Source organism: Rhipicephalus microplus, chromosome X, assembly GCF_043290135.1.
Source record: "Rhipicephalus microplus isolate Deutch F79 chromosome X, USDA_Rmic, whole genome shotgun sequence".
NCBI lineage: Eukaryota > Metazoa > Arthropoda > Arachnida > Ixodida > Ixodidae > Rhipicephalus > Rhipicephalus microplus.
The window spans coordinates 437,550,468-437,564,097 of record NC_134710.1 but is presented as its reverse complement, the minus strand read 5'-3'; the positions used below and the strand labels follow the sequence as shown (position 1 = coordinate 437,564,097).

General features: G+C 44.0%; 1 protein-coding gene across 2 annotated transcripts; it reads right to left on the bottom strand.

The window, feature by feature from the left end:
- Nucleotides 1–418: 418 nt before the first annotated feature.
- Nucleotides 419–11,776, bottom strand: LOC142776595 (uncharacterized). Of its 2 annotated transcripts, none has more exons than XM_075880516.1 (5): nt 11,455–11,776; nt 6,415–6,469; nt 4,182–4,270; nt 860–1,019; nt 419–762 (listed from the first exon to the last, which is right to left on the bottom strand). In XM_075880516.1, exons 1-5 carry the CDS (start codon nt 11,599–11,601, stop codon nt 500–502), a joined length of 714 nt encoding a protein of 237 aa, XP_075736631.1. In that variant the 5' UTR covers nt 11,602–11,776; the 3' UTR covers nt 419–499. The 2 variants fall into 2 exon arrangements, with proteins under 2 accessions (XP_075736631.1, XP_075736632.1); XM_075880517.1 differs by having other exon boundaries at nt 6,415–6,477; nt 11,455–11,595.
- Between the last annotated feature and the right edge of the window lie 1,854 nt (nt 11,777–13,630).

The window sequence follows — 13,630 nt, the reverse complement described above, 5'->3', positions numbered from 1 at the left end:
TAAACAATATGCCTCGATGACCCGCTCTTGTAGCTTTGCAGCCCTGTATACTTGGGGCAACAGAAAATTGAATGCTGAGAACTGAAAGCAGTTACTCGATCTATTTCATCTTTTATACCTCATTCCCTTTGCTAACACTAGAAGCGTAGTTTATTTTTTTACCAATTTATCTTTTGCAATAGCGAGTGCTTTATTTGGTACTGGTATTTGGTACAGCAGATCGAAAAAAGTCGTTAGGAAGTAAATGTTGAAAGCGTATGTCCCCCACTTGCAATCCCCACATATGTCCCCCACATGGTAATCGAGAATATTCATAGTTTAGAGCATTTTTTTGTAACTAAAACATGGTGATGGTGCTTCCGAATCAGCATAAGCTAGCCGAACAGTGCACCACCGACAGTCTGCAGACTATTTATTCTTTGTTTTTTTTTATTTATTTGGTACAACAAAAAATGTATACATTGAAAAATATATATACACAACTAAAAAAAGGCCCGCTCTACTGCAGGTCAGGTTGCGTTGGGGGCACAGTGACAGTGGTGCTGTCAAGGCCCTGGCTGCTGTGGCTGGGCAGGAAGCCAGCTGCCGCGAGCAGCCGATAATCTGCACTCTGAGAGTGGGGATCATCGGGCTGCTCCACAACAAATGCTTCTCTGAAGCGCCGCTTCCTGCCCCCACAGCGATCACCAGACCCTGGCAGCCACCTCTTAATAAAGTTGAGGGCCTCCGCCTGGTCGCACCCTGCTTTTTGGCAGATGACATCTGCATACAAAAACAGAAATACCATAGTACACATGAAGCACTGCAGTACAGAGAATACACAAGGGTACACACACATAAAACAATGAACAAGTCTAACCTGTCACTAATCTACAGAGCCTCAGGTTCACAAAGGCCCTTTTCCCTTTTCTGCCATGAAGGCTGTACAGCACTTGCACGTCATGTGCCAATACAGCCTTCATGGCATTCACACCAATTTCTCGGAGGCCACGTCCCCCAATCTGCAGGAGGTGCTTGCACTGTAAAAAAATGCAAGCAGCATAGATGGGGTGAACGCAACAGCACATCGAAATGTTTTCATGATAAAAATCTGCGAGAAGAGGACACTGAAAACAACAACTTGAATTTTTGGGCATCACAACATTTCATTGTTTTTTTACGCTAACTTCAACTCACTTGACCTAAAATGGTTTCCACATCAGCCCTCTCACACTCAGTGTGAGAACCTTTTAGGGTCCTTCTCTGAATGCAGTTTCACTGTTGCGAAATCAAATACAACACTGTTATAACCCTTAATAAATATTGATTCTAGCTATGAAATAGTATAATTACTTTGTACAGTGCTCAAATTCCAATACACGTTTCTTCGAGGTTACAATGTCTTTGCCTGAATGTTGACCAGGAGTAGCTTCTACAGGTGAAAAATGATAAAATATGTGGAATTCAAAAAGAAGCTTAGACATGTTTTTAATCAATGCATTGTAAGCAGAGCACAACAAGATAAATGAACATGATCAAGGCGTACTAAGAGGCAACCTTAGAGCGACCAAATCTTGGTCATAGATGAAACTGATAGAAAAATAAAGGTCGCACTAGATGGTCACACCATTTGCTGTTTATATTTTTCTGTGATAGCCAACAAAGAGGCATGTCGCTATAGAAATCTCATCACAATAAACAAAGGTGCATTTTTCTTCACACTGCGAAATTGGATGCATGTTAGATTTTTAAAAAAGTAAGAAATCGGCTAACACAAGGCAGGGTGAACTGTAGCTCAAAGTAGAGAGAGCCGCAGCGGACACGATATAGGGTGATAAATGAACAAAATTACTGAATGTCTGTTTTAAGAAGGCTATTGCTAGTCACTGCCCATCAAACACACGATGCCGCCTACATCGTCTGCTAGCTTAGGACAGTTCACTCGGACTTCACAGACTATAGTAAATACAGTCGAATCTCATTAATTCCAACACACTTAATTCGAACTGACGCTGTGGTCCTATCAAAGCTATACCGCGCTCCGAAAATGCTCTCAGCACCCCGCCCAATCCTGCGGTGGCACTTCAGACACCTCATCGCTGTGCTTGAAGAAGAAAATGAAGAAAAGGAAAGAAAAGACTGCGCTGGAATGTTTGCCAAATGCCAATCTGCGACATTCCTGTGCCCCGCTTCGGCTTTTTCCGTCCCTGCCACGTAGAGACCCTTCTCCTCTTAACACTGCGCATGAAGAGAAAGAGGGGAAAAAAAGCTGTCGCAGAGAGTTGGCTCTCTCATGTCGATCTGCAACGCGCCGGTGTCACGCTTCCCTGTTTTTCGTTCCTGCTATGTAGAGACTCTTCTCCTTTCAACACCGCGCATGAAGAGAGAAAAAAAAAAAAAGCTGCCGCGGAGTGTTTCTCTCTCGAATGCCGATCTGCTTTTCTCCAGGTGGAGACGCTCCTCCATTCTCATCATGTGCTGGCCACGCTCCGGCTGCAGCGCAGAAACAGTGGAAACACAGTTGTCTTCGAAAAGTGTCAGCACTGGACATTGCCGCGCGCAACTTCTTTTGCCAGGAGAATATTGAAGCCGAAGTACAAATGCTTTGCAAACCGCATGCAAAACTTGTTGACTCGTTGCAAGGCCAACGTGTACAGACATGTATTGACTACTTTAATTAATGACGGATGTCCTGTAATTTGTGAATAAAACTTCTCCATGCACATGCATCACTGCATGGTGAGCCCTCCGCTCGTTTACCTTATTTACTCTATTCTACCGCGCCCTCATTGTAACACGCACCCGATTTTCACGACAAAAAAAAAAAAGTAAGACATCGGTTGCAACGCGCACCCTTTTTTCTCGTTGGCCCGCTTGATCACACCACTCGCGAAAACGACTCTTTTTGAGAGCGTCTTCCGTTTAAATATGAAGTACGGGGGAAGCTTATGCCTATCTGTCGTGCAACAGAGCATTGCTGTCACTCTAGTTTTACCGTGGCCCGATGCCAGTACACAAACTTGCTTCACCCCCTTCTCCTAGACGGTTGTGGTGCCAGGCATGTCGAAGTAAAGAGGCGTGTGATCGGCATTCCCGATTTGCCCAAGCAGGTAGCCGTTGTTGTGCCGCAAGTTTAAGAGGAACCTCTGAAGACTCTGAAGCTTTTCTTCGTACTCCTCCGGCAACTTCCAGCATATGCCCGTTCGCCTTCGGAAGGAAAAGCCTTTTCTCTTCATAAAGTTCGTTAGCCAGCACCTGCTCGCTTTAAAATGGCTCTGCATTAGCCCTTTTTCTAAGGCTAACTGCATAGCCTGCACTTGGAGCAGTTCTGTCGTCACGGGCCGCTGTGCCGCTCACTGCTTAATCACATACTCGCCGAGCAGCTCTTCAATTTGTGGAAACCGACCCTGCTGTGGTCCACTGAAGCCTTTGCGTGAATCTTTGCTGTCGACAATATTCTGCTTTTGTTTCCGCCAGTCCCGCACGCACGTTTCGGGAACTCCGAATGACCGCGATGCGGCCCGATTACTGTCCGTTCCGGCACACGCGACGACTTTTCTTTTAGAAGCAGCATTGTGGTGCACTCGTCGAGTTTTTGGAGTCGGCCCTACCATGCCGTCGATGCTAATGTACTACAAGATGACGAACTCCTCAGCACACGTATGAAGTGCCGCGCATGGGAAACACATAGGCAGAAATGACCGACGCGCCATGCCGATGCACGTAGGAGGCGGCCATTTTGTAAGTGGCGATGGCAATAGAATGACCATATTCATTTTTTTTTTTTCGTACTCGATTCTAACGCACATGCGATTTATGAACTCTCTTAACCGGAAAAAAGGTGCGTGTTAGATTCAAGTAATTACGATAACTTTCATTATTTTGAACTTCTTTTAATTTGAACAAATTTTCTGGCCTCTTTGAGTACGAATTATTAATATTCGACTGTAGTACAGTGGCTCTTGAGATAACCTGACTAGTTTGTTTCCCGAAACACAGTATCTTAAAGCAGTACTAAATTTCTGCATGTTACATAGGCATATTAAAAATCAAGAAATATACACCAAAGCCGCAGCCACAGCTTTACTCTGCACAGCTGCCTCTGCTGCCTCCACTTCTCCAATTGTACCAGCAGGCAGCCGGAGAAGGTTAGAGGGGCGCTGTGCTGGCTGGGCGTGCTGAGGCACGGACAAGAGCCGTACCTTGTGCTTCAGCTGTCGCACCTCCTGCAGAACCTGTCTTTGTTGCTGCCAGATGCCAAGTTGGATCGGCAGGATCCGTAGCAATAGAGCTGAAACATACAAGAGTACATACCACATTTACTCGCACAATTTGCATCCTCACATAATTTGCTCACCAGTATAATTAGCCAGCCTGCTTTACTACAAGAAACTTTTTGCTCGCATACTTTGCCCTCCCCAACCAGCCCGAGCCACCTTGCCAGCACACACACAGACACATTTGACTTCATGATGCTCTGGTCAGGCACATCTCTTGTCGAGCAGGCGAGTGCAGTCTTACACAAAATGGACTGAGTGCAAGGTCCCTTCTTCCATGAACTTTTATGCTTTCCCTAGAATATCGAACTTGAAAACTGAAACCTGTTTATGTGTAGTCCGAAATGCCTAAAGGTTTGCCTCCTATCTTCCCACCTCTTCCACGGCAAGAATGTATTCCCGAGACACAGCACAGATGTTGAACGCGTGCAAGGACCTGTCACATCAACTAGATGAGGCAGGTTTTCGCACTCATTTTTTTTTTCGGTTTCGCCATCTGGCCATTGCGTTTTTACCGTTCCTTGTGATAGGCTACAATAATTATATACGAGGCAGATTGCTGTTATAAAGCTTACCGAAGAAAACTGAAACCGTGCTACCACTAAGCACATCAGCGTGGAGTTCTTCGACATGCAATATTCAGTATGGGAGCCAGCAGAAGAGTGCGTTGAATAAGACTTAGCATAGAAGCTTGGGTGTGTTGGTTAGATATCGGAGGGAACACAACGCAATAGAAGACTGGGACAAGGAATGGACACACACACACATGAAGGGCGACACACACAGCACTGTGTTGGCATCGCGCTTCCTTGTCTGCATCTTACTTTACGTTGGGTTCCCGACAATTATTGGAGAGTACTTATGTTCTCTGGTATAACCCTGTCGTGGGAACTGGTTTTTGTGAGCACTGTTCGGAAGAAATTCAAGAAAATGGGGGCATTTGAACAGGCTTAGCAAACAAATGACAATCCGCTTTGAGACAGCTGTGACAGCGCCTGCAACATATATTCCCAGTTGAGCTTTTAGGCCAGCGATTCCTACTAGCTTCGCACATGACCGGATGGACAAAAAAAGTACACATAATACGCGAGTATATACCGCATTTGACTCTGTAGCTTTGATGAACCAGGCAGATACACAAATTTATCCAAAACTCCATTGATTCTGTTGCAAAATTATTCAACAAACAAATTGCGATGTTATCTATGTTACTGTACGATTGTGGCACTTTACCATTGCAGCTTTCCAGGAGGCACACATAGTGCAGCGTTAGTTCACCACTCGCAGTTAATTGTATGCAGTAGGTTGCTCACAGCAACTGACTGCATGCAATGGTGAACATCTTGCATGCTTGCACCGCTGTTTCAGCATGCTGGCTGCTTCCCATACGGCTATCAATTAATGTTCACAAAATTGGGAAGATGAAGAAAGACTACACAGTGCCCTCTGGCCACCCTATACTCCAAACCTCCAGCCAGCCAACAAACAAACAAAAGAAACAGAAGTATGCAAATGAATAATATTCCTAATGCAGCTGGAATGGAGTGTAGTTTTCACCAATTCTGTGTGTCAAGTCAATATGGAGTGAGTTAACTCCATAAAGTAGCTTTTCTCATAACAGTGTTCACTCTATTGTAACACAAGGAGTGACTTCATAGCATCTAGAAGGAAAAATAGAATCTTCAGTATTTGATAGAAATGTGAGGCTCTACCTTAAAACAACAATAATCTGGAAAAAGAACTCATTACATTCGAAAAAAAAAGGTAGCATAGTTGATCCCCTTTACAAGAGACACTGATGTAACAGACAAACGGGGATAAGAGGCACCAGTGTGCAGGCTGACATTTGGCCCATCATGCATCAGGCACTCCGTAGATGCGCCTGTGCAGCCGGGAGCCCTGCAGTCAAGCATGCTGTTGACCACTGTACAATGACACATTGCCACAAAATTTCAAAACTTCATTTCACAGACTTCTGCAAAAGCTTCTTACACTCTTGCATAATTTTTGCACAAGCTTCTCTCATTCTTGCGTGATTTTCGTCAGAACATATAAGTGTTGGAAGTTGTATGTCCCCAAAAACTTGCACAATACAAATAGCATACATTAAAGTCTATCACTTAATACGTGCATAGTGTAACAATGAAAGGAAACTCACGCATGGTTTGCTCCGAGCCTTCCCCGTGCGGTGCCTCCTTGAGCCTTGGAGAGCACTGTACAGCTAGAGCAAAGTAGCATCAATCCAGTGTTAATGGCAGGTTAACAAGACAACAAAACTAACCTCCATATTCATAAACGCTCCCCGACTCGACTTTCACCCTTCACTTGACAGAGTTGAGCACTGTGCCGCTGCTCCTTTAAAAGCGACGCTGCGCTACTCGAGAATCACAGCAGATTATTGCTGACATGCAGCAATTTTCTCTGCTTAGAGACGGCGCTCCCATCAGCCATCTCAAGTGAAGGTGAAGCGTTGAGTGGAGGGACGTTCTAGAATACGGGGGTAAGATTGGTTGCAAGAACACTACAATAGACACACTTAATTTTTACACTTCATCTATATTGTACAGCTACACACATTCTGCATCCTTATAATGCAACATATACATACAGGCTTATAAAGTAAACACTGTAGGCTGCTCAAATAACACCTACACAAAAAAATTACCCAAAAGTGGCCATGCACAAAGTACTTTTATTTGAAACTCACAAAACTTTTGCGGTGATGGAGAATAAATAAGACAGGTTACGCTTGGAGGCACATGAGACCTTCGCAGCTTTCATAAAGTACAAAAAACAATATGGTATGTGTGTGTGTATGTACGCATGAAGCTTCAGCCTCTACATACGGTTTCTTGAAAGAATCGACTATGAATTTTATGGCACCTGTGTCCTTCAGCGCAATTGAAAGCCTGCTGATCAGTGTGTGCAATTGTGGAATAGTTACATGGAAAATGGCGTGAAACACCTAAAATCAAATTTTTCTAGCTAGGAAATATGCAGCTGTGTATACACAACACATGCTGAAAACAGTGGGAGGTGACCACAAGAGTGATTTGAGTGTAAGCGGCAGTATTCCGCATTCATGCACCCCGCCATTTTCAACTGTTGCCCAAAAGCAGCACCACTTCAGCGTGCTACTTTTTCTTTTTACATCATAAACAGCACGGAATACAGCGGGGATGAAAACAACATATGCAATTAAATTTTGAGCACTATTTATGGTGCGCATGATTGATTGATCGATATGTGGGGTTTAACGTCCCAAAACCACTATATGATTATGATAGACGCCGTAGTGGAGGGCTCCGGAAATTTAGACCACCTGGGGTTCTTTAACGTGCACCTAAATCTGAGCACACGGGCCTACAACATTCCCGCCTCCATCGGAAATGCAGCCGCCGCAGCCGGGATTCGAACTCGCGCCCTGCGGGTCAGCAGCCGAGTACCTTAGCCACTAGACCACCGCGGCGAGGATGGTGCGCATGAAAAAAAAAAAAAGGCCTTTGTACAACGACGAATTCATAATTTGCCTTCACGGACCTTCTGTTAGGCTGCACCACATACAGATTTTTTGTGGCTTTCAAAAGAGATTTGAAAAAAAAAATACATAAGCGTGTTTACTCTCGTCATGAGCGCACTCACTAAGTCACCCTCATTTCAGTCGCCAAAATTTTGAATTTTTTTTTTCTTCCACATATTAGACACACACCCTACGTTCATCCGCTGAAGTCCCACGGGCTCCCCCCCCCCCCCCTTGCCGCCTTCGCTCGCTGCCACGTGCCATTTTATTTTTGTTTCTATTTGTTCCCGGAACGTCCCCTGTCTTTTTTATTTATCTCTTGTAACATATGTGGCATTATCTTGTTCCCGAGGTGCCACAGGTGCTTTGCTATGTAGATGCACCATTAAACTAGTATTTTTGATCAACTGTGCATTTCTGATGTTTACCTTGCAAGTACGTAAAACTGGCATGCTTCTTGATCTACGATACACATGTGGCTTGTCTCACTTTGAAGGAAAAGTTAGCATACAATGGTGTAAATGCTTAGAATTTGAAATATTGAGGCAGCAGCACACCGGAGATGATCATATGGTAAAGAAACAAGTGCTGCCTTATTACTGGCAAGTTGTCACTTATATGTACAAATAAATTTTGCGAGCTAAAAAAAGTACAAAAGCACAGCGAGGCTATGATGTGGTTCAACCTGTGGATTCGCTTCATTTATCATGCCATATGATGAAGTTTCCTTTGGTAAAACTGCTCAGATAAGAAAAAAAGTTTGCTGTCCAATACAGCAACTATACAAAGAGTGCACGTGCATCTCGCAGCGCCTTTTCGTCACTTCCGAAATGCGCCACCAACATGCCCGGGCACCAACCGAATCTATCGCCTACAACTGCCATGTTGTCTCCTCGTGCTTGCACCCGTTTAGTTTTGCCTCACGATGCAAGTTTGAGAAATTATGAGCTGCTAGTGAGGCAAGTTGATTTAGTAGTCCACGCAGAGGGAGCAGAGCTTAGGGTGCTTCTTCGCTGAAAGTTATAACCTGAAATTGAGAACGCACATTCCGATTTTCCTAAAAGTACTAGCGTATTTGGCTGGTGCAGATTAACAAAAGCTACTTGAAGAAACTTTGCAATATTTGCATCTTCAGGTGCAACTTCATTACGGGTAAGCGCCATAGCCAAGTATTTACCTGCAAACAGATATAGCTTACCAAGATACTGTACATACAAACTTGTCCGCAGTTAAAATCATGATGGCGAGGAAGGCAACCGGTTAAAATCGTGATGGCAATCGCGGAGATTTGGTATTGCATTGAAACAAACTATAAAGAATGGGAAACAATATTAGTTCGCTTTGAAGTATAGCCGATCGGTTCAAGTTGGGCGTCAGGATTTTTTTAATTAGTCAATTCTATACACGGTCTCTATCATGTTCAGTGACTCCACTGTACATTAGCGTACAACAAAAGCAAAATACAAAGTGAAAAGTGTGTTAAAGCATACGCGAAAAACAAAGTGATGACTGGCATTACCGCGGCACACACCACGCAAAGTCGCTATCTGCCTTGTATAATATTTTCCTCGACTATTTCCACAAATTGCAATCAAAGAGGCTCAAGCTCAACATCAGCACTGTTTAAAACACTTGGGGGGGGGGGGGAGGCATTGCTACTTTGGTGGCGTAGGCCGTGACAATATATTCATAATATTATATCTCTTGTAAACTTGCCTAGCTCTGCACGACTAGTTTTCGATGGGAGCAGCTGCGCTTCGCACATCCACTCTTAAAATTGCGGCTCGAGAGATTTTGAGCTTTCACTCGTTTTTGGGCCTGGCAATTTGTAGTGAAAGCAAGATAATAGGCCCTCATAGGTTGTGGCGGGCAGCCGGTGTACGCCCTGGCTGGTATATGTGTCGCACATCTTGATTATCTGGTCTTGTATCGAGTGAACGAGGGAGGCCTTCCTAATCCAACGAGCTCGTTAAAGTAAGACAACAAAAAACCACAATGCTTCCACATCGTTCACAGCAACAGATGACGAGCCCCCAACAAACCGCACTGCAGCACGTGAACTGCCGTAGGTACCCAGGGAGTTACCCGGGCATGGCGGGAGAGGGCGACAACGGAAGAAGTGACATCACAAGAACACTATGTATAAAGGGGACATTTAAAGACTTTTTTCCCATTTATAAACTTCGTGCACTGTTCTGTCACAATTTATAGCTCAGTATAGTTGTATTTTGAAAAGGGCACTAATTCATAAGCCCAATGGTTCAAGGATGGGTGCATTTAGGGGGCCCATTCTACGTTTTACTTATGCCCTTCAAGAACTTGCTTACAGGGCCAAAGTCCTGTTTCAGAAAGAACACGCTAGTGCGTGGCCAGCAGTCCGTCAAGCATTAGTGCTGGTGAGATTTGGAAATGCAGCGCATGAGCATCCTCATCTGCTACTTCTCTGCTCATGCTCTCGGGGCTTACTTGCGAGGCACGGTCCTTCGCACTTTTCATTTTCACACTGTAAATCAACTGATACCAACTCTGCCTTCCATTATTTAATAAACCAATATTTCATGGTCACGAGGACGAGCTTAAAATGTTTGCTACATCAGACCTGAACAGCATTTTGAGTCATCGAAACTTGCTAGTTGCAGCGAGCATTATGCAAAAAATATGATGTGCTTTACGGTGACAACTTGCAAAACACTGCAGCAACGGTTAAAATCATGCATTTTTTGTGCTCACAGGAAATCCCTGAAGCAGGAGGCACTGGGCTAGATAAATTGCGCAGCTAAAATACGGATGCGCTTTCCAATGCTGTCATGCGTACAGGCGGAGAAATGGCAGACAAAACTGGGCGCACCCCGATTCTATGCGCATGCGTCCCATTCACAAGCCTTGCTGCCAGTTAGCACCACATGGCTCACTGTCCATGAGCTCGCTTGTTTCCTGTAACAGTGGACCATACGGTACACCTATTTAAAAACGAGGATAGAATGTATATAATGCAGCATCTGATGAAGCCATGACGATGTGTTGCTGATGAAATCTGGAACTCTAGTTAGCACCCTTATTGTTAACCAGCCGACCGACTAGCAAAAAGATTTGCGACTGAAATGATGGCATCTACACCAGCCCTTAAAGGGACACTGAACAAAGTTTTTGCCGCCGAGATTTTCAGCCAAAGCAAAAGATTGGGCCATGAAATTCATAGACAATAATAATATCAAGCAGAAACTACGAAAACATACTGAATTTAATGAGCCTTTTACAAAATGCCGCGTCTAGCTCTTAGACACGGCGTTTTCTAAAAGGTCGCGACATTTATTTTTTCAAGTTGTTTTTTTTTGTTATTCAAGACAAATATACGGTGCATTGTTCACAGAAAACAAAATTGCCTCGGTAAGATTTCTTTGCGAGCAGCTTACTAATTTTAAGGCAGGCGCGTTGATTCGTGAACTGAAGGATGCGAGTGATCGATCTTGCCTGCTAGTGGCTAGGCGACAAAGGCTTTACCTCATGTCCTGGTGTAGCTAAGTCACGCAAATGGAGCAGAAAATGTGCATTATCATTTATTTCACCTAAATATCACACGTATGTGACTTATTGCCGGTGACAGGTGATCAGGATGAAGTCGACAAGTTGCAAATCTGAACAAGAATTCACTCAAATGAAAAACCAACCTATACTCACGTGCACGGTGAAGTCGAACACGTCGTCCGTCAATGTTGTCGCTGATGCCCGAAGGAAAAGAGAAGAGGACAAGCGACGGGGTCGTCTCTTTCTATAAAGTCGGCGGAACTGCCAGAACGGCCAACACAAAAGGCATCGGGTTGACATTCCTCCATCTGGGCATCAGTCGCTCCACCCGGGCATGCAGCTGCTACTGGTTCTACTACTATCCTCTTCCCCGTGCCTCTTCCCGACATTGCAGTGTTGCTACCATACTCGCGAACCTTTTTAAATTAAAGCACGCAATCATGTATTATCGTGCGCCATACTAAACTTAAAAACAGTGCGCCGGTACATGAGATCACGAAGCGCGGTCCACGCCATCACAAGAGCAATTAGAGAAATGAAACAAAGAAAACAAAAATGTCTAAAATATTTTGTCTCAATACGATCCGCAGTTTCCTGCAGCGGCTTTTGGCTCTGTATGAACGGCCAAGCCAGTGCCGAGCCAAGCTTGCGTCCCTGATCAGCTGTTTGTTTCCATCGAGAATTCAACAGTGAACTGGCAATTTGTTTAGATGATATTGCTAAAGGGCTTCAAATTGAATATTTCTCTACGTACTACTGCTGTACTTTTCCTCTCTGTTTCCTGATCACAGTGATGAGATTGAGGCGGTTACAATTTAGAAAACGGCAAGTGCAGCTCAAGCATTGCTAGTATCGCTGTTTCGGTAATAAAATGTTACAAAGATTTTGCCCCGCGACTTGCTTGCCGTGTTCGAGTACCCAGTAGAAATTTACGGTGCCGCGTTTGAAAGAGTTGAATAAAATTGCAATATTACGAAAGAAAGGCTCTGAAGCAACATCGCATTTTATCAGGCCTACACCTCCCACACCTAGACGAGTAAAACTCGTCGATATTATCTTGCAAAGCTGTGTATAATATTTAAAACACATTCTTTAGCCCACGATGAATTGTTCTCTCGTGTGGCTTCTCCATTTGGTACTGTCATGTTAACTTACAAAGGCAACTTTCCATATTTAGTCTCTTTAGATGTTGCAAAAGCTTGACACGTGGTGTGTATGCCATACTGATAATTCTCCTCGTAACCTGGGTCCGCCTCTTTAAACAGCGTCGCATTTTATTGTTCGCAATTGTGTTTGTTTTATACTGTAAGCGAGCTGTGTGATTTCATCAATATTCACGAGTGTTCCCTGACTATACAAACACGTGCGTCTTATTTGGTGCGGTGCACGTTTGTATGTAGCAAAAAATGTCATTTCGTCAGCGTGTGTCTGCATACACTTGCATGCCCTGCAGTACGTGTACATAATTAATGCAGTAAGGACTGCAATGCATAGCCTTGCATGGTACATATATTCCATGCACCCTCAGAGAAATGTTGTTTTTTATGAGCCTACTGTTTATCATTACATTTTTTTTTTTCGTTAAAGTTTCATCTCCATATAAAGCAGCTGTATACAGGCACGAGCTTCAGCAGCTTCCTCGTTGTTCCATTTTAAATAGAAACACCAAGCCTACCCGAATCAATGATCTGTTTGCTATCATTACTGTTATGTGTTCTACGATGTACACAAGGACAGTAGTATACAAAAAATAGGGAGGGAATTGAATGCCCTGCCTGCATGGCTGCGCCGTTTCACAAGATCAGGCGCTGCGCTGTGAAGCTTCCTACCGGCCTGCAGAAATTCAAGGGAGCGTACAATAGCGTGGTTCAAGAGGACTTGTGGGGAATACTAGACACACTGGGTGTAAAAGATGGAGTCACTAATCGTTTAAAGGAAATCTATAAAACTAACAAGGTAGTTAAAAAGTAGGAAAAACAGGTATCCAAGCCGACAGTGGTGAAACGTGGACTTAGGCAGGCGTGCCCACTGTCACCCTTCTTATTCATGATGTACCTACAAGGATTAGAGGCCAAATTAGAGGCAAGGGGACTTGGCTTCAACCTCTCTTTAGTCAAACAAGAAAAACTCATTGATCAGGCACTACCAGCATTAATCTACGCAGATGATATAGTGCTAATGACCGACAACAAGGAAGATTTGCAGAGGTTGATGGACATCTGCGGTAATGAGGGAGATAGGTTAGATTTTAGATTCAGTAAGAAAAAATCAGTAGTCATGATTTTTAATGATAACAAAGGTAGTGAGCTTAGAATACAGGAAGTCACGC